Source organism: Betta splendens, chromosome 16 (assembly GCF_900634795.4).
Source record: "Betta splendens chromosome 16, fBetSpl5.4, whole genome shotgun sequence".
Taxonomy (NCBI): Eukaryota; Metazoa; Chordata; class Actinopteri; order Anabantiformes; family Osphronemidae; genus Betta; species Betta splendens.
Window position 1 is genome coordinate 11,829,215 of NC_040896.2, and position 19,687 is coordinate 11,848,901.

At 48.7% G+C, this 19,687-nt stretch overlaps 3 protein-coding genes across 4 annotated transcripts; all 3 read right to left on the reverse strand.

Annotated features, from left to right (window-relative positions):
- Nucleotides 1–1,085: 1,085 nt before the first annotated feature.
- iffo1b (intermediate filament family orphan 1b) lies at nt 1,086–10,371 on the reverse strand. 2 transcript variants are annotated; one of them, XM_055503102.1, is made up of 9 exons: nt 8,827–10,371; nt 7,113–7,173; nt 5,396–5,491; nt 4,960–5,100; nt 4,670–4,869; nt 4,468–4,594; nt 3,759–3,848; nt 3,501–3,631; nt 1,086–3,415 (listed from the first exon to the last, which is right to left on the reverse strand). In XM_055503102.1, the coding sequence occupies exons 1-9, from the start codon at nt 9,780–9,782 to the stop codon at nt 3,331–3,333; spliced, it is 1,887 nt and encodes a 628-aa protein (XP_055359077.1). In that variant the 5' UTR covers nt 9,783–10,371; the 3' UTR covers nt 1,086–3,330. The 2 variants fall into 2 exon arrangements, with proteins under 2 accessions (XP_055359077.1, XP_028984816.1); XM_029128983.3 differs by having other exon boundaries at nt 4,670–4,854; nt 8,827–10,365.
- Nucleotides 10,372–12,278: 1,907 nt separating this feature from the next.
- gapdh (glyceraldehyde-3-phosphate dehydrogenase) lies at nt 12,279–15,721 on the reverse strand. Its single transcript, XM_029129061.3, has 12 exons — nt 15,611–15,721; nt 15,280–15,326; nt 14,208–14,307; nt 14,017–14,123; nt 13,847–13,937; nt 13,625–13,740; nt 13,453–13,534; nt 13,208–13,359; nt 13,047–13,125; nt 12,879–12,962; nt 12,707–12,804; nt 12,279–12,624 (listed from the first exon to the last, which is right to left on the reverse strand). Exons 2-12 carry the CDS (start codon nt 15,300–15,302, stop codon nt 12,555–12,557), a joined length of 1,002 nt encoding a protein of 333 aa, XP_028984894.1. The 5' UTR covers nt 15,303–15,326; nt 15,611–15,721; the 3' UTR covers nt 12,279–12,554.
- Nucleotides 15,722–17,541: 1,820 nt separating this feature from the next.
- nppcl (natriuretic peptide C-like) lies at nt 17,542–19,420 on the reverse strand. Its single transcript, XM_029129101.3, has 3 exons — nt 19,215–19,420; nt 18,460–18,621; nt 17,542–18,270 (listed from the first exon to the last, which is right to left on the reverse strand). The coding sequence occupies exons 2-3, from the start codon at nt 18,556–18,558 to the stop codon at nt 17,974–17,976; spliced, it is 396 nt and encodes a 131-aa protein (XP_028984934.1). The 5' UTR covers nt 18,559–18,621; nt 19,215–19,420; the 3' UTR covers nt 17,542–17,973.
- Nucleotides 19,421–19,687: the final 267 nt, after the last annotated feature.

The following is a 19,687-nucleotide window of genomic DNA, read 5'->3' on the forward strand; positions in this document are numbered from 1 at the left end:
GAGTTTCAATAGTGCTAACATCAAACCAAAAAGCCAACAACAGGAGTCAGTTTGCACTTCACTGTCAGCAGCTCGGCACAAACAACACGAGCATCAGTGACGTCAGGGTACGCAGGGGAGGGCGGGGCCTCACGTGACGATACCATAACGTGACCAAAAAGGAAAATTAAAAATCAATTTCTGTCTATTGATCTGTGTTATACATGTTATAAAGTTATACACGTTACATGTTATAATGTTTTTCCTATAATTTCGAAGGAGCCTCAGCCCCGATGCTGAAACTGTATGGTTAGTATTTTTATTATGATGATAGCTGGGATTAAAGGTGATGCTACTGCTGGATTTGAAATCCTTGGTAATAATATCTTGTCTTTCAATTGAGAATGATTGCTGTTATGATGTTGATGAGTATGTGATATTGTAAGGGTTATGTGTAATTTTTATTTATTGAATTGTGTACTGTGAATTTTGTGTATTAACTCTGTTGTTTCAATAAATATGTATTTAAAAAGCGTAAATGGACTGATACAAGGCACAACCCCATTCTGGTTCACATTTTATCTTCAATATAATGTTTGCAGCCTTCAGACAGATTTATTCTACACCATGACTTTGTACAACCTGCCTAATGTGTTAATCAATGTTTTTGTGACATGATTACTTTTCTGATCGGGCTAAAACTCATGAGGGGAGGCTGGACAGGTCTGTGCCTCATCCAGAAGGGGCGCTGCTACCACCCTTTAACGCAGGGTGTCCCCACAAGTGGTTTTCAATTTTCTTAAAAGATTAACTGAATGACACTTAGTAAAAAAATCAAGTGCTTGAGAAGTAAATTTTAACCTTGAGTGAAGTATAAAAGTATAAAAAGTGTAAAAGATGTGTTCCTTTAGGTGAGATAGGTACTGTATGATGATAAAATGTGGAATGTGGCCAGTATTAATATGCATTCAGACAATTAAATAGTGAAAAATACACTCTTTTAAGGTATCATGATTGTAAAACCGGACACCAGAGGACTTTGTGCCTCACCAGCCGTGAACCTCACCGTATCAGCCGGTTCCCTTCATGAAAACACACGAGCCTGGTTGCATTTGCATCTTTTATTCTTTCAGTCTCGTAACACATTACATACTGTAGCTCTGCAGAGAAGCTTTCCAGCCAAACGACCTGATGTTTGAAGCCGCAGTCACGTCTATAGCTGATGATCAACGTGGATCATCATCAAATCACACCAGGTTTAATTAGACTTCTTCTGTGAAGACACAGAAGAGGCGACGTTAATAAATCACCATTTTAGCGTTAACTGCTATTGTTTCCATTCAAAGCTTCAAAGCCCAAATTTATCTTTTCCATCTTTATTTTGCCAGCTTCTTTTTAAAGTGACTGACACTCGCAGACTTCAAACCCAAGTACGTATTCAAAGCTATATTTCCTCTACACGTATAATATCAAAGCCGCGGTACAGTCATTTTGCTAAAGCATTTGCATTTCTGCAGCTCTTTTTCTTTTTTTTTAAACTTCAGTTATTTTTAAAGGACTTTATCTGCCGATCACACACAGTCACATCTCTATGTGGGGAGAAGCAATCCGCTACGTTTCATTTATGCGTTTTTTGCTTATTGACAAAGTACAGTTCATAAATCTCACTGAAAGTCAGACGTGACTCCTTTTCGTCGTGTGCCGCAGCAAAAGCCATTTTTTAAATGACGTGACACCCAAACGCACACACTGGTACATGCATACATAGACCCACTCAGTGTGTGAACAGGGAAACGGTGCGTTTTAGCGCTGGCATTCTCCTCCGGGCTTCAAACATTCAGACGGGCCCAAGGCCCGACTCCAGACATGCACGACTTCATACGAGCGTCACCTGCCGCGCCAGCGCTGCCGTGCGCGTCGCAGTTCAGACATTTCACCTGCTGCGACCACACGTAAGCTATATTTAGACGAGAGCGCCGGAAAAGTAACGACGCTTCCTTGTGTCAATAACATGTTTTACTAAAGCAAAGAGGAGAGTTTGCATCTAAATGTGCCCTGATCAACGATGATGCTGAGGTCCGTGTTCACGTCCCCAACACGTAGAAGACGAGGAAGTCGGAATAAAACATACGTCCAGTGTTTCGCTACATGTTACACACACTAGTGCTGATGGCTTCGTACATTTTTGCTTTGCTCTTTCTTCCAATGTGCAAACGTTAGGCTCAAAAATAGGTTTTGTTATATACATCAAGCACCTTGGTGACATAGCTCACACAGCTATATTTACTTGCTCTCTCAGCAGTTTCCTGTTGAATCACACCACGTTTTTGCTTTGGCACTCAACGGCTCAACTTATTAGTATTTTATTACCATTTCGCAGGTGATTCTGCTCGACCATGCAGCTCTGCTCGAACGATGCCAGGCCTTCGATCTGACCTAAGTACTAAGTGCTGAAAACTTAACGCGTGGGACGTGACACTTGGGTGCCATGTTCCCACATGAGGGAGAGGACAGAAATCATGCTCCAGCAGCTACATCCTCCTCTGATATCAGCTACACCATCAGATTTCTCATGAAGCACCGTTTTTAGAGCGTACGTGTTTCACGCAGTCTGATCCACCACCTTTAATCTGCATTATTTTCGAGTGACACTTCAATGATGTTGCTCAGATGGTCTGGATGCTATTCTGGGATGAACAGCTCAGGGTATGGAGGTGTGCATGTTCCTCTTCCTAACACTTACATCACTACATGTGTACGTGCACTGAAATCTATTTTAATGACAGTGGAAGTATTGACGAGCTACATTGACCGCTTCCGACAATGAATCAGCTTCTCCACAGATTTGAATTGAGGTATTACAAAGCAGATGTTGCCGTTATCGCAGATCAATACTTGACAATGGAGGCAGGTGTGAACCACCACTGCACAGATCCTCTTTTGTGGGCTTGCTGCTGGGTTTTTAAATCATATTTTGCAGAGTTGAATAGACAGTTAACACTTTGATTTGATTAGATTTTTGTCACCTATGTTGGTAAAGACTGAAAAGTGCATGCCGTGTTCTTCTATATACTCTGACTACACACGACTGAGAAAACTCAGCCTGCTACAGCTTAAGTCCTAAGCCAGTTTCAAGACTCGATCCCCAACTGCTGCTAAACAGCCTGTAATGACAATAATCCAGCTCTACTACTCACTTACAGGCGAGGAAAAAAAACAATACGTGTCAGGAAATGAAGAGGTTCATGTGTAAACATGGTGCTGCTGTGCGTTGCATTGGTGCCGTACTGGAGCTAGGTGCAGTGGCGGTTGCATGACCACAGCCTCCCTTTCTGCCGTGGTGATGAGGTGTCAAGACTTTCCTGTGCCGGAGAAAGGAGGCGGCGACGCTGAAGACTTGTCTTTCTCCCGCTGGTCGCTGTCGTCAGACGAGTTGCTGCGGGAGACAAAGCGAAGGGTGAGCGAAGGGAGAGGACGGCCTCTGAGAGCGGATGACGCAGACGGCGAGGCTCGTGCGTCACCTGTCTCCGCTCTGGGTGATGAGCCTCCTGCAGGTCTCCATCTGCACGTCCAGGCCCCGCTTCATGGAGCACATCTCCATGTACTCGTGCAGGTGCCGGTTCATGTCGCTCTTCGCCGTCGCCAGTTCCAGCTGCAGCAGAGGGAAAAGAGGAGGAATACTCGTCATCGTCACAAACCTTCGCTCCTGAGAAAACAGTTCGAAGACTCAGGCAGCAAGAAAAGGCGTCGATCATCTACACATTAAATAGGAGCCTAACCTCAATCTGGTCAATGGTTTCCTGATATTCCTTCTCTCTGGACTTAAAGAGACATTCTGTGTCGTTGATCACCTTTTCAAGACAGTCGTCCTGGACGAAGGAGACAGACAGAGACAGACGCTGTATGTTATTACCTGTACAAATACGCAACCTGTTTATTCCTAATCATCTGACAGTCAAACATGAGTGCATTACACTGCTGCTAAAATGGCTCCCTGCTCCTCTCCGATCCCATTTCACTGACTCACGGCGCTTCCCAAACAGGCGGCGAAAGGAAAACAAATACTGTACCTACATTGGTTCCCTTGAAACAAATACACACTGCACTCAAGTCCAGTTGTGCTACAGCATTTGTTCCAGTGTGTGTGTGTGTGTGTGTGTGTGTGTGTGTGTGTGTGTGTGTGTGTGTGTAATATTTTATCCTGATCTGTCCCAGCAGAGCAGAGAAGGTCAGCAGAGCGAGCAGGGAGAAATGCAGCAGGATCAATCATCAATCACAGGCCGAGATGAAAAGTGCATCGAGCGACAAATCAACCTGCTGCCTTAAACATCAGCTCAACAAGGCTGTTTTCAGCGGATTGGTTCAAGAGCACAAACAGGATGCAGATCCTGATCATAGACAGTATTTGAATTATTAGAACTGCATAAACGCAGACTAGGAGAAACATGGGAGAAAACAGGGTCCAATGATAATGCTGCAACTACCTACCTCTCCAGGTGGGTGGGTGGGGTCGGGAGGCAAGGTGCATCCTGGGAAGTCCTCCCACAGCAGCAGCGTCTCCTCTGTCTCCTCCCACGCCAGACTGTCGCAATCGTCCTCGAACTCGCACTCACGTCTAGAATGAAAAGAAAACGAATCATCGCCTGGCGACGCACAGGCGGGCGTCTGGTCCCACAGCCCGGCCACTCACAGCTGGTTCAGCATCCTCTGCATCTCCTCATTGATTTGATTGGCCGACGAGCCGCCGTGCTCCTCGTCCTTCGCCACGCCGCCGTCGCTCTCCGAGGTGCTGACGGGCTCGTCGCACTCGCTGCCGTTCAGCGACAGGGGCGTTTGCTTCCGCCGGCAGTTCAGGGACGGCTGGTTGTTGGGAACCTGGAGACACACGCACTGTGGGTGCTGGCCGTGACACAGCCATCATAGGGACTGTCCGGTGTGTGTGTGTGTGTGTGTGTGGGGGGGGGGGGGGGGGGGGGGTACCTGGTACATCTGGATCACATCCTCACAGTTCCTCTGCTGGGCCACGTCGCACAGGCGGGCGGTGATGTCGATCCTGCGGCAGATGTCCATGTCCACCTTCATGGCTTTCTCCTGGATCTTACTGTCCAACTCCGACAGGTTCTAGAGGAGGAGGAGCAAACATCAGTGAACCTCAGCTTTAGGGGGCGTCTACCTTCAAAATAAAAGCTTTACTAAAAGGTCTTACTCAGCCTTTGTGAATAAATAACATCCTATGTCAGGAGCCACGTCTGTCTGTCTTTCCGATAAGATGAGGTTTCTAGTCATTACCATAGCTTGTGTTTTATAAGCTCATGCCTGACGGATAAGACGTGTGAACAGGCTTCTTAGAAAGCCTTTGCCGTGTGCGGCGATGGGCCCGGCGGGGCGGCTGAACGTGTGACTGCGCTCTGCTCACGTTGCTCATGAGGCCTTTGAACAGCACCAGCTCCGCCTTGAGCTGCTGAACCCGGAGAGCGAGCTCGTCCTGGCATCCTTCGCTCTCTTGCAGGTCCTGCACACATGAAAGAGCGCCGACGTGAGCAAGCAGGTGCAAACGTGCTCACGACCACAACGTTCTACCACAGCTGAGCCTTTATTGGAAATGACGGCTCACATCATCCAAGCGGCAGCAAAGTGCTCATCTGCAGCCGACTGTTAATCAGTCAGCGCACAACCTGCTCTTTGGAGCTTTGTCTCGTGCCTCTGTAACGCTCTTTTCTCGCCCCCTGACCTATTTTCAAGGGGCCGGCGTTGGTCGAGCGCGTCTCGTTCTCACGTGGCGTTTGGCAGCTTGTGGTCTGGCGGTGGCGAGTCGCTGCCTGTGAGACGAGCTCAGGTGCGGCTTCCACGTGCACGCAGGGTGTGTGCGCGCGTGCAGACACCTGACGGCCCCCACGCAGGAAGTCAACCAGCCGCCGGCTTCATACGAACGCAGAGCTACAGGAAGCACAAACAAGGCAATCGACCTGCCGGCGCAGTGGATGCCGCGAAACTCCAACAGATCGAGCTGAACTGTTTTATTTATGGACCGGCTGAAGGTGTGCGGATGTTCATCACTGACTCATCTCAGCAAAAGAAGCTCATTTCTCGCCAGTATGACGCGATGGACATCTTGAACTTTTACTGTTGGGGTCCTGCTGATTTTTTTTAATCGGTTGCTTTGACCTGTTGTGCATAACTAGGTTCTATTTATTTTCATCATCACTATTACAGCAGAACATCAGACAAATGCAGCAAATGTGTGAACCCGTTTTCATTAGATTGACACATTTTCTTCTCGCTTTTGCAAAACAGTTAACACTGATGTCATTCATACAGTCTAAACTCCATTGTTTTAGCTTTGTGACCAAAGGAAAACCATGTGTTCCTAACTATTAGAAACCAGTAAGACCAGTATGAACTCCTCATAGCACCTGTTTGACACTCCTCCACAAAAATCTTCAACCAGCTATGTATCTTTAGAACTTAAAAATGGTACCAGGTCTGTGTTGTTTTTTACCAGTGGATGGAGGAGGTCTAAAGCAGTGGCTGAGTATAAATAGTGGCTGTGTCTCATAATCCAATAGATTTGACTCTATTTTCTGTAATATTTATAATATTTTCAGTTTTCTGCCACAGTTTGAAAAATCATAGATTAGATAAATCAAAGCATTTCTTCCTGGATCCAATTCTTTCCATAAAAGGTAAATTTGACATAAACTACAAAGCCAACAAATAGCAACAGGCTTCAATGACGATCAATGAAGCACTGATTCACACTGACATCAGTGGTTTGTTTTTTGCTGTTCACTGTGTTATGATCGGTTGGACGTGTTCATATACTTGGTTGCAAGTTGTTATGTTTAAAGGTGAAATGAGTTTTTGCTGCGTATTTCCAGTGTAGAGCCTTTTGCAAACAAAGCGTGTCATTATGACATTGGATCAACTGGTCAGACCTGTGTGTGAACATACAATTTACACACACACACACACACACACACACACACACACACACACACACACACACACACACACACACACACACACACACACACACACACACACACACACACACACACACACACCTATGATATGTCTTATGAGTCCTATGATGTGATGAGTCCTATGATGTGATGAGTCCTATCATGTGTTACCTCTTGCAGGTCTACAATCTTCTGCTGCAGATCCATCCTCATCGTATATTCTTCTTCCCATCTAGGAGACACAGAACATTAGTCGTCAGTACCTTAAAGCAGCAGGAGACCTGGCTGAGCACATGGCCACTATTGTTAAATGCACTGGTGGGGCGCCCACCGTCCACATGAGGGGAACTGGAGCCAGCGTGAGAGAGTGCTTTGCAAAAACACATCGGAAAACGCGTCTGCAAAAACAGAACGTTTCATTCTGGGCAGTCTACGTTCATCTAGACTGGATGCAAATGAGAAGGAAACAGATCAGTAGAAAGGGAGTCGTTCCAGGATGTCACAGACCCCTGTTTCCACCCAGAACAAGGAGGTGCCCACCTCAGGCTCGAAGCTTCGTTTCCTTCCATCACTTCTCTGAAGCCTGGAAATACTTGAGAGTGGTTGGTGAGTTGTGTGTGAGGTCTTCAATTTACTTATACAGGAAACTTCATGTGGATAGTAAAAATAGTGCATGGGAGCGTTTTCAGACAGGACGACACCACCATTGAGGCATCAGTACTGGGTTAACTGGTAAAAATTCACAAGTACACCAGAATAAAACTATGAACTATGAACCTGAGTTAATACAGAGCCGCTACTGTAACGGACGGGTGGTGCTTTGCTGTGATCCATGAATCTGAAGTCTAATACATTTAAAAGCCTGGGAACCGAGCTCGTGTGCGATGTGTGCACCTTCACCAGCACACGTGCCCGGGGGGGAAATCCGCCCGCTGCAGACCGGAGCCTCTCACATGAACGCCGCCTGAGAGGCAGAATTCTGCGGCACGTCGAGACCTTTAGGGAGCACTGAATCTGAAAGAAACTGAGTCATGAAACAGGAGCCGCCGGCGCCGGCGCCGTCGCCGCGGAGAAGCGAGCGAGAGCGCGCGCGTGGCGGAGAAGTGCTTCCATCTGCAAAGCGAGGCCCCCGTCAGGCAGCCCGCGGTGCATGCTGCATTGCAGATGCAGCGTGGGGTGTAGAGAGGGGGGATGTGTGGTGGGAGAGGAGTGAGGCAAAGAGCATGAGAGCGGTCGTAGGTGAGAAAGGCGATGAAGGAGAGCAGCGGGCGGTTTTTAATCTCCCAGAGGCCCCTCCTCCACCTCCACCTCTCAGGACCCTGTGAAGAAATGTCAGAACGTGATCGGAGCGGAAAAAGGTTCTTGACCCGGTCTCACACACCAGCTGGACGCGCGTGACGTCAGCGGGACGCGTCGCACACGCTCCACAAAGGTCACGGGGCCTTGGAGCATAAGAGGGCGCCGATGGCGAGCGCCGGCGGGCCTCGGTCGGACGCCCTCCAGGAAACATCAGCCTCTGTTTCGCTTCACACAACAGACGCCAACGTGCAGTGTATGAATCGCTCTTCCTAATATTCCTGGAAACGAAGCCCCGATACGTGTGAGTCAACTTTCCGTAGAGCTCCGCGTGCACGGACCCTGACTCGACCCCACTCAACTCTGACCTTCACTCATCTTTAGCCAAGTTTATTGTGTGGGGGTATTAATAGCAGCAGCACCTGCCTCTGTGGCCACGCGTGAAGCGGATGGAGGCGACGGACGGAGCAGCTTCGGGCCAAGTCTGCTCCGCCGGGAACAGCTGAGGAACAGCTGGGCAGCAGCTGCTCCGTGGCTCCGCTCGCTCCATAGACAACACAGAGAAAACTGTATTTAAACCAGCATTTACCTGCGCTTGTACTCGTCCCGCTCCCTCTTCACCTTGGCCAGGACGTTGTACAGGGCCCTGATCTCAGGGGTGATGGTGTCAATCTGGACGCCCACCCCGTCCGGATGCACCCAGGACACCCCCGGGCTGGTCAGGCGCTCGGCGCCGGGGCCCGGCCTGCGGGTGTGGTTGTAGGACCAGATGGTGCCGGGCAGGAAGCGCGGAGGCAGGCTGGCGGGGCCGCCGGTGCCGGTGTTGGGGCCGCGTCCGGAGCCGGGCGAGTCCACGCACGGGGACGAGCGGGTGACGGTGATGGCCGGGTTACCGGTTTGAGTGGAACCGGTGCCGTCTGCAGCGGTGAGGGGGGGGGTGAACAGCGTGGTGGGCCTCCTGGCTGAGTTGTTGGTGTTGTGGAAGGGGAGGGAGCCCGGCCTGAGGGCTATGGTACCGACAAACCCGGTCTGCACGCCGGCTTCCTGGGTACGCCCTTGGTTCCCGCAGCAGCCCCCTTGACTCCCTTTATTGGCATCCAGCGCCTGTTGCAGCTGCTTCTCCAGGATCTTGTTCCTGCGTTCCAGCTCGTGCACCTTGGCCAGGAAGCACCGGAACCGCAGGTTGAGGGTCTTGAGCACGCTGATGTTGGAGCCCAGGTCGTTTCGGAGCGCCATGGCCGCGGGGGGATGCGGCGCGGCGCGGTGCGGGTACAGGCTGCTGTGGCCGTGCGGGACGTACAGTGCGCTCTGCGGCGGCGCGGGGAGGTCGGGCCCGGGCTGCTCGGGCCCGAGGCCCGGCTGCTCGACCAGCAGCAGAGACGCCGGGTCCGATCCGCCGAACACGGCGTCGGGCAGGAGGCCGGAGGGCGAGTCCGGGTGTGCGGGCGCGTGGCTCGGCTGGGGAAGCTGTTGGAGATTGGAGTTGGCCCCCAACAAAGGATTCATGCTATGGTATGGGAAACTGAAGCGCTGCAGATCTGGCATGAACACGGGCAGAGACGCTCTCGCCACCGAAGAACTGAATGAGCGGATAAATAAGAAGAAGCTACTGAACGCGGCAGGACGACGCGCGCGCGGAGCAGACGCCTCTGTTCGCCTGATTATATAAGTCTCCCTAAATAAGAATCTGCTTAGAGATCAGAGGTCCTGACGTCGGATGACGGATCAGCGGTGTCCGCGGCGGGACATCCACGACGGAGCCCGAACCCGAGGAAGGACGAACGTGGGGGCACCGGCTCTGCCTCGGCGAAATGTTCTGCAAAAAAAAAAAAAAAAACGTAATGAAACGAAGCGAGAAACGCGAAGCGTGAATGAATAACAACGATATCCAGCGTCGCCGCGTCACTGAAGCTCTGGCAACGGGACGCGACCGCAGGAGAGCAAGTGCTGCGGGATTGGAAGAGCCGCGGTACCGTAAAGACGCGAGTAGGGGAGCGTGGACATATTAACTGTTTGTTGTCTGCGGAACACAGCAGTCAGACGCAACACAACATGGTTGCTTGGTTTTAATTTATACAAAAAACAATACAAAATACTTGACCAATAATGCGTGACAAAATCTAATATATTATTGTCTGTCTGTCTGTCTGTCTGTCTGTCTGTCTGTCTGTCTGTCTGTCTGTCTGTCTGTCTGTCTGTCTGTCTGTCTGTCTGTCTGTCTTTCTTTCTTTCTTTCTTTCTTTCTTTCTTTCTTTCTTTCTTTCTTTCTTTCTTTCTTTCTTTCTTTCTTTCTTTCTTTCTTTTTCTTTCTTTCTTCAGAGTCTGCCTCCATTTCTGGTAAATAAATAGATAAAAGTATAAAAAGAGCATTAAATCGTGTCCCTGTTCCTCCTTCTGGAAAATATGCCTTCTATTTTTCCAGAAGTGAAGAATAAGAAAGTAGTTTACAAACCATAACAAATCTGATGTTAAGGCAATTCAGTGAAGACCTCAGAGACAGAAGTTAAGAAATAAGCCTCACTTTCACACCGAGCACCAGCACATAGTTGTCATTCCTGAATTCCTTGGTCATGATGTGGTAAATTATATATAATCATGCACTGGGACAAGCACAGCAGCGATGAGGGTGACTACAGGTGGGAGAACGGGAAAAAGAGTGGGGGCTCCTGGTTACTGGATCCGTTCCCAGTGTGACTCTAAACATGGTAGGAAGCTGGTGTGAACCACTGCCGCCATCTGAAATGAGCACGAGCTTGACTTTGAATCCAGAAAGTGTGTAAGTAATCAGGAATACACCTTAACCTTTGCAAGTCTGAGATCTCTGTTGGCATCACTGACAGAGCTGAGGTGTGATTAAATCTGTAGACCTGAAAACCAAAGCAGAGATGTGTTTACACCCACATGTCTCAACTCTCCACTAAATAAACCCACGTATGTACCTGGTTTGAGGCCGTGAAACTCTCTGCTCTTTCAGACTGTGGAGCTGTTACGTACTGCACCTTCAACAACAAGCAGCAGAGCAAATGTTAGATTTAGTTAAATTAGAAAATTAATGTCTTTTCCCATACGCTACTAATACATTGTTCTGCATAACAACAGCTGACCAATTGACAGTGGTCAAAGGAAAACATTCAGCAGTGTATCCTGAACGCTTCAATCCCAGCAGGGGTCATCTGATGATGAGTCAGTGGGTGATGCATGTCTTAATGAAATGAAGACAATACGTCAATGCAAACCTGCACTAAAGCACATGACATCCAGGATCTCTACTCACCTTTGTGCCTTGTGAATGTTTTTACAATAAATTACAAAACCTTGACTTTTTGAAGGCAGGTGACCTGTTTTAGAGGTTTGCAGGTCTGCAGTCTGACTAGAAATGACCAATAAGGGGCATGCAAACAGATGAAGTGTAAACAGAGAGAGGGTGGAGGGCATTGAAGGGTCTTCAATACGTCCATTAACTCACTGGCTCAGTTTTTATTCTGATAATATATATAATGCTTAATAATCCACATCCAGCATGAGATCCTGTGTTTCCCATTAGGCACCACTTAGAATATAGCACTTAGGAGATTGTGTCCAGTAACACTGAACACATGCAGTCCTCTGTGTAAACAAGTCAGCTTTGCAGGAGTCTGAGCGCAGACAATTTGTATTTTTACAGCTGAGAGTTATGGAAGAACTGGCACTTAAAGAATCTGAGGTTGAGATGCACTAATACAAGTGTTTCAGGAAAAATTACAAGTAAAACCTGTGTTTCAACCACAAACATAACCTTGTAAAACACTTGCTATGCTGCATTAGCATTAAGTGCGCCAGTGTCTCTACAGTAGTCAAGTGTTGAGCAGTCATTTTCAGCAAGATTAAAACACAAACAAGCAGTGGAATTACATCTTAAATTATTTTAGTCATCTGTGCCTTTAATTGGCTTCGTAGCACAAAACGTTCAGGGGGTTTAACTCAGGTTTGCAGTCAGTGGATGTTCACTTTGCTGACTTATGCATCAATAGATTTGTTTTGAGGAACAAGAGAAAGGGCATCTCACAAACAGAGGACTTTATTCCAACACAGACTGCAGTACATTAGTACCACAGACCGACTCAAGCACAGAACAGGGAAACTAATACAAAAACAAAAGTTGGTCTGCAACGGAGATGTTGTCATTTGCCTTGTGCGACCGTTCCTCAGGCGTCGTCCATCAGGTGGAACAGGCAGAGCTATAGACTATACAATGACTTATTGTAAAAGCAGAGCTCTGGGTCCAGGAGAATGTGGGTGATGTGATGTGGCGTAGTGGTACGTGGCTGAGAGGCCCGTTTACTCCTTGGTGGACATGTGGGCCATCAGGTCGCACACGCGGTTGCTGTAGCCGAACTCGTTGTCGTACCTGGCGAGAGAAGGCAGAACGTCAACGCCGGCAGACCGGTAAGAGCAGATGAGGGGGAAACTGGTCCCCGCTACGGTCGTACCATGACACCAGTTTGACGAAGTGGTCGTTGAGGGCGATGCCGGCACCAGCATCAAAGATGGAGGAGTGGGTGTCGCCGTTGAAGTCTGTGGAGACGACCTGCAGGGGAAAAAGGCAACGGTCTCGTCATCAATGACGCTGATTGAGGGGGAACCAGTCCCGGCGGCACGTACCTGGTGCTCCGTGTAGCCCAGAATGCCCTTCATGGGGCCCTCGGCTGCAGCCTTCACAACCTTCTTGATGTCGTCATATTTGGCCTGTGAAGGCGAAATAAGGCAGTTAGTCTGACTTTCCTGGCGCTCAACGCAATAAAACGCCATTGGTTTATAAATTGTACTCACAGGCTTCTCCAGGCGGACGGTGAGGTCCACCACGGACACGTTGGGGGTGGGGACGCGGAAGGCCATGCCGGTCAGCTTGCTGGAAAACACGGAAGGTCAAGCCAAGTACCACAGCAACGGCTGCAACTCCATTCACCTGAGCACAGAACAGCGGCACCGACCCGTTGAGCTCGGGGATGACCTTTCCGACGGCCTTGGCGGCGCCGGTGGAAGCGGGGATGATGTTCTGGCTGGCGCCGCGGCCGTCCCTCCACAGCTTCCCAGAGGGGCCGTCCACGGTCTTCTGGGTGGCGGTGATGGCGTGAACTGTGCTCTGATGCGCGGCGGTGAAAAGGAGAGAGATGAGTGAGGCTCACAGCCCATAGCGTTCATGCCACAGCAGCAGCTGGGCCCTTTAAATCCTCACCATAAGACCCTCAATGATGCCGAAGTTGTCATTGACGACCTTGGCCAGAGGAGCCAGGCAGTTGGTTGTGCAGGAAGCGTTGCTGAAGAGAGACAGGAACCAAATGAACGGCCCGGTCCAAACATGGCGGACATTTTAAAAGGAGTTTAAATTTGACCGCTCCGAGTCTCACCTGACGACCTTGAGGGAGTTGTCGTACTTCTCGTGGTTCACGCCCATGACAAACATGGGGGCATCGGCGCTGGGGGCAGAGATGATGACCCTCTTGGCGCCGCCCTTCAAGTGAGCCTTAAAAAGGAGCAGTCAGCGCTCATTAAAATGAGGACCGTTGGCAGCGTCACATTAAAGACCACAAGCTCTGAGGCAGTTCATGCCCCCCCCCCCCAGTACGTACAGAGGCCTTCTCAATGGTGGTGAACACGCCGGTGGACTCCACCACGTAGTCGGCACCAGCCTCGCCCCATTTGATGTTGGCGGGATCCCTCCTGAGGGGGAAAACCAGAGATTTAATCCTCCTTTCGCCGACATTCGATGAAAAACTAAAGCCTGAATGGTGAAACTGACTCGTGGAAAACGCTGATTTTCTGTCCGTCAATGACCAGCTTGTCGCCCTCAACCTTGACCTCGCCCTTGAAGCGGCCGTGGGTTGAGTCGTACTGGAACATGTAGACCTAGAAGGAGGGTTGTCGATTACTAACAGAGGAAAAAAAAATCTGGAACCATTAATTTTAATTCATACGCATGTTTTAACCCACCATGTAATCCAGATCAATGAAAGGGTCATTGATGGCCACAATCTGCACCTTCTTGGAGCTGAAGGCAGCTCTGGTCACCAGACGACCAATGCGGCCAAATCTGTAAAGACAACAGTTGTGCTGTTAATGTTTGGCCTCTAGGTGGCGGTATCACCCTTCAAATGTCCAGACAGGACAACGTCTGAGGAAGATATTTATTAAGTGGGAGAAACCAGCCTGACTGAGGCTTTTATTTTTAGATGATTAATAAATAAATTTGCAGGCCCAGCAGGTTCTACTTTACTGCTCAGCTTTGTGTTCAAAACACAGCACCCCCAGGAGACCTGAAACCACAGCTGAGGAAAGGGCAGGGTTCAGGGGGCGGGTCGGTGGGTGGTATGCATTTCAGAGCATATGGCCGAGCAGCTCTCACGCTCGCCGAGGCCGAAGTCGAAGTGAAAACAGAATGTGGCAATCCTGGCGGCCGGAGGTGCACCGTTTGATCCGGGGCCGGGTTACTTTTTAACCAGAATTCCTGGCAGATGCACTCTGTCCCCACAGGGGAGGCAAGAGGCCTAATGAGACAGATAAGTGGGCTTTAACGTCAGACTGCGTGTTCAGGTTACGCAGGTCCTCGCTTCACACAAAGGGAAAACAACGACCCCCATGTTGAATCCACATCGTTATCGGCCGGGGGCAGAGGTCAGAAATAAAGAACAAGACAACGGACGGTGACGTTGGAACATGTGTGCACGTCCAACAGTATAAAAACAGGGTCTCTGCTTTAGACGTGTCACAATCAATCAGAGTCCAGCTATTCAGGCCAAGATCAATGCAGTCAAGACTCATCTGATTAAAAATTAATGCACAAAAAGCTAAACACTGTGGTACACAACATTATACACAAAGAAATCCAGCCCTTGTGCCCCAGTAGCCTTTTTAGTAAATCATTCTTAAATGCTTCCTGCAGCTGATGAGACGCATGTGACAGCTTGAGTTTGGTGCCAGACAGTGTTTAAGTGCATGTTGTCTAGTTTAGTTTATTTAAACAACCAGCTTATTTGCAGGTGCGTGAACAAACATCTTGTCTTACCCGTTGATACCGACTTTCACCATTTTGCCTGGGTTGGTCTAAGTCCTCTGTGGGAGAGGAAAGAACAACGTGCTGCGTTAGATCACATTTATAGAACTGAGCCCATGACAGATAGAAAGACATGGACACAAACATCCACTTTTACAACTCAAGTCTAGTAGTTCTTCCATTTTCAAACACGACACAATTGAAGCAATAAATGCTAAACAACAGTTTAAGGATCACACTTGTTTCCAAATCAGGCCCAATCAAGCAAACACACAGGTGGTTTGAATCGAGGCGTTCGTGCTGCAGCCTGAATGAAGCCAGTGAAGTTTTCAAGTCCTTTTACCGTTTGCGAGAAGGCCTCAGTCTGTCCTGCGACTCCGGGTGTGAGTGGGGAACAGGAAAGTTCAGCCGAGCCCTTTTATGACTGGCCCCAGATTGAAACCGCACCCCCTCCGGTACGGACACCGCTCCTGGCCCCGCCCCCTCTGAATGTCAAGGTCGTCACACTGCAAAGAGTCATGCAAAGTCTGTGCAACTTCACTCCACAGTCAAAGCTCCTAGAAGCTTCTCTGTGCCATCGCAGGTTTAACCGTTCATCGTAGGCCTGAAATTAGACAATGCATTGTTTAACTGAGTGTAAGTTACTTAAGTAGCAGCTACAGTGTCATCGAGCTCGTCTTGTGCTTCCGCCTGTAAGACATCTACATATAGCAACAGCAACCTTTTTAATTTAGCAGCATTATTTTCAGGCTTGTGCACAAAATGAGGGGAACAGGTGAAAGGCTTCAGCTGGTGCATTCACTGACCTTCTCAATAGATACAGACTCACACACAGAGGCAGCGAGCGGAGGATCAGATCTCCGAGGACTGACTCTGACATTTAGTGTCCAAAGACCATGACCCTTCACTTTTCAAACCATGACCCCTCTTTCTGTCTCCGTCCCCTCAGCAGAGGTAGGAATGAGTGTGAGCTCACGATGAACACAACAAGCTGCTTTGGTCCATTTGGTTCAAAAGTAGCTTTTACTGAAAAAAAAAACCCAGAAGACATTTCAAAGGAAGACAGGTGGTTTTGTGTGAACAGACAGGACACGGAACATTAACTGTCTTCGCTGTTCTTCATCGCATGCATAATAAGACAAGACACAGACATCAGCTCGCCTTTCTATTTTTTTCCTTTTCAGTTTATTTTGACTCATCTGTCTGGCACCAGCATGTCTATGAAAAGAACGCTCTCCTGGGGCAATTATAAAATGGTAACCCAGAATAATGAGATTGTCAGTTTAATCCAGGGGGCCACATTAAATCACATTCAATCATGTTGGAAGTACAGCCCCTGGGCGAACGCTGGGCCTCACCAGCAGCCGCCCCCCGGCGCTGAATGGAAACCTTATCCGTGTCATGGCATCTGGTCACCACGGCGACCACGGACGTGTAACACGCACGCAGCAGCGAGGGCCCGGCGTCTTCCGTCCTCCGTCTTTGCATTTGATGCGTTAAAGCATATTCATTTGCTCTGAACCGAAGCGGGGCCGCGCTGGTGTGTGCCGCGGCTGCAGTCCAGCTGTCTGCGCATAGCTGAACTTCCACAACCCCCAGTGCATGCGCGGCAGTCTTGGCCTTTGCTTTGCAGCTTAAGGTCAAAGAGGGGAAGTAAAGGTCGGGCTAAGTTTAGACGCCGGGTGGCCGACCAACACTTGGACCACGCTGCACTCTCAGTACTGTAAATTCCTCTTCAAAGGAATCGCGTTCTTTCTGTAGCGCAGGGCGCCGGACGCCCGGGGCGACTATTGTTTTAGATGAGACCATCACTATTACGCAGCAGCGGCGCTATCCTGAGTCTGGAAGTTCAATTGTTGCACGGCTCTGCTCAGTTTATCAGACAGCGTGGTGATAAAACCCAGAGATTAACGTGCGCTCACATGAGCACAGTCTTGTCTGCATGTAGGAAACAATAACCTCCGGCTCCAGAGTAAAGTCCAGAGGGCGTCTCGGCGGAAACAGGCCGACAACAGCTCACTGCCATCCAGTGTTGACGTGGAAAAACTGCACCGACATTTGCTGCTCCAACATTAAATTGTCTGTATAATTGAACATATTCCTGTCACTGTAAACATGCACTAAACAGATTGCTCATATTTCTATACGTCAGAATTATGTATGCGCCAAGCATATATAGATGGAGAAACAAGCCCCCAAATGCTCCTAAATAAAATCCGTCAGTGTTTTAAGCAATCGCCTCAATAATCATTTATGTTTCAATAAAACACAACAAAATGTCAAATCCATTTATTCATGCAAATCATAGGTAACAAAACAAACCACAGGAACTACAGGCAATTTTAGGATCCAAGTCCGTCACACCTGACTTTACAGACAACACAACGTAACGTGTGCAGAACAAGCTGAAAAGTGCAGAGTTATGTAAAAACACTTAAAGATGACGAATCAATGTAAACACAGCTCACGCGTTCTACTATTCAGTTTAAGTCTTACACATGGAATAAACTACGGCTGCTCTGTTAAACAAGCACGACAGTATGAAGCATCTGATCTAAACCACATTAGCACTGCGAGTTTACACCACACTACACGTGAATCGCCTTCACTGCAGGTGAAGCTTTGCTTGGGTGTTTTTCTTTATTATGCTCTCAGAAGGATGTCCTCAGTCTTTTTTTTCTTTTTTTTTTTTTAACTCTCTCTCTACTAACAGCCCAGTCCGCTCATGGACCCGATCCGGTCCAGCTTCAGCCCAAAGCAGCCCCGGTTCCACCCCCTCCGTGAGCGGTCTGGCTCCGCTCGCTTCTGATTGGCCAGGGCGCCCTTCAGCAGCCGCAGCCAGGGGGTCTCCGGCTGCGTCTGCGCGTCGGCCCATTTGGGGAACTCTGCTGCTTTGACCCCGGAGGAGTAGGTGGACTGCTCCTCTGGCTGGCTGTTCAACAGGTTCTCCAGGTCATCCAGGGTCAAAAGATCATTATAGCGTTCCAGAAACTGCTCCATAAACTGCACAAGGGGAAAAGAAAGGATCAAATTTAATTGCGAGGGAGAATAATTCAATCAGTGATACATTTCATTACTCTCCTTTCCTCCTGGGCTGCTCTCTTACATCCTCTATTCATCCACTCTGAATTCTTCTCAATCCATTCTTTTCCTTGCTTCTCTACTCGCACCCCACCCCCCTCCCTTCTGTACCTGCACAGCATCTGGAGAAGGATGCAGAGCGCGAGCCTCCGTGATCTCCAGGGGTGTGAGGAGCAGCAGAGCGGCGCACAGCAGCACAGGACACAGCATGGTGACGAGACGGAGAACAGGAACGATGGAGCTGGCAACAAGCACTTGATGCTATATTACAAACTGAAAATCAAAAAAATATATAGTAGAAGTCTGATTAAACAAATTAGTTTTGTTTTAGCAGTCAAATATCTTTTCACTGTGCAGAATTTTACCATTTTACATTAAAATTGAGGATCATTCTACTTGACGGGAACCATTCACATAAACCCTGTTACACACACACACACACACACACACACACACACACACACACACACACACACACACACACACACACACACACACACACAGGCTAGGCGAAGGACAGAGCATCTTGCCGAGACTAATTTGCAGCCCCCGCTCCTGGTTAAGCTTTTTATTCTAGGTTAAAATAGAAACATGAGCACATACAACGGAACATACAGGTTCTAGAAAAATATACTGCATTAGTGGAATTTAAATAAATTTTGACAATTTGAATGGTTAACAAATAATAAACTTAAACTTGAGCATTGGACTAAACTTAGTTTCAAAATTTCATTTGAAGTTTTGCGGTAAAAATTCATATTTGCTCACAAATACAAACTATGCAAGTTATTATCTCTCCAACTATTCCCAGATTTAAACTACGTTAAATTAAGACTTTCAGAGGAAGCTGAAGGTGGAATACACACCTCTTTGATTTCTCTCAAGGCTCTGGGTGTCTCCTGCTCTCACAGGCTCTTCTCCATTTCCGTCGCTCTCAGCCTCTCAGCTACCTCTCACTTGTTGGCACATGTGGGAGCATCACTCTCTCACTCGCCAGGCTCCTCCCACTCCTCGCTCTCACTTTGTGATGGAACTGAAAGGATGATTTTCCTCCTCTTGGCAAACGCTGAATGTTGGGGCATCAGCTGGGATGCTGCAGAGGTTTCGTACCGCCAGGAACCACATCCCACCACCCCCTCCCCCGTGATCTTTCCTCCCCTCATCCTTTCTGTAGAGTGATGTCATACTCTTGGAGAGAATCACCGTCATTTCCAAGGTGACTGTGTGGACTCTCTGTATGCCGCACTGATGCTGCACAAACCAAGGTCAGAGGGCAGCAGTCGGCCAGCGGCTGTCAATGCCCGATGGGACTAGTGAATGAAGACCTGATCCTTCTGGA

Excerpts from the sequence above, each read along its gene's own strand:
- gapdh (XM_029129061.3), bottom strand. The coding sequence starts at position 15,302 with ATGGTGAAAGTCGGTATCAACGG. Across the intron at positions 13,938-14,016 it reads AAAATCAGCGTTTTCCACGA|GAGGGATCCCGCCAACATCA; the intron begins GTCAGTTTCACC and ends TTTCCCCCTCAG. Across the intron at positions 13,126-13,207 it reads GTCATCCCCGAGCTCAACGG|CAAGCTGACCGGCATGGCCT; the intron begins GTCGGTGCCGCT and ends CGTGTTTTCCAG.
- nppcl (XM_029129101.3), bottom strand. The coding sequence starts at position 18,558 with ATGCTGTGTCCTGTGCTGCTGTGCGCCGCTCTGCTGCTCCTCACACCC. Across the intron at positions 18,271-18,459 it reads CTTCTCCAGATGCTGTGCAG|TTTATGGAGCAGTTTCTGGA; the intron begins GTACAGAAGGGA and ends CCCCTTGTGCAG.
- iffo1b (XM_055503102.1), bottom strand. The coding sequence starts at position 9,782 with ATGCCAGATCTGCAGCGCTTCAGTTTCCCATACCATAGCATGAATCCT. Across the intron at positions 5,492-7,112 it reads AGATTGTAGACCTGCAAGAG|GACCTGCAAGAGAGCGAAGG; the intron begins GTAACACATGAT and ends TCATGTGTGCAG. Across the intron at positions 5,101-5,395 it reads TCAAAGGCCTCATGAGCAAC|AACCTGTCGGAGTTGGACAG; the intron begins GTGAGCAGAGCG and ends CTCCTCCTCTAG.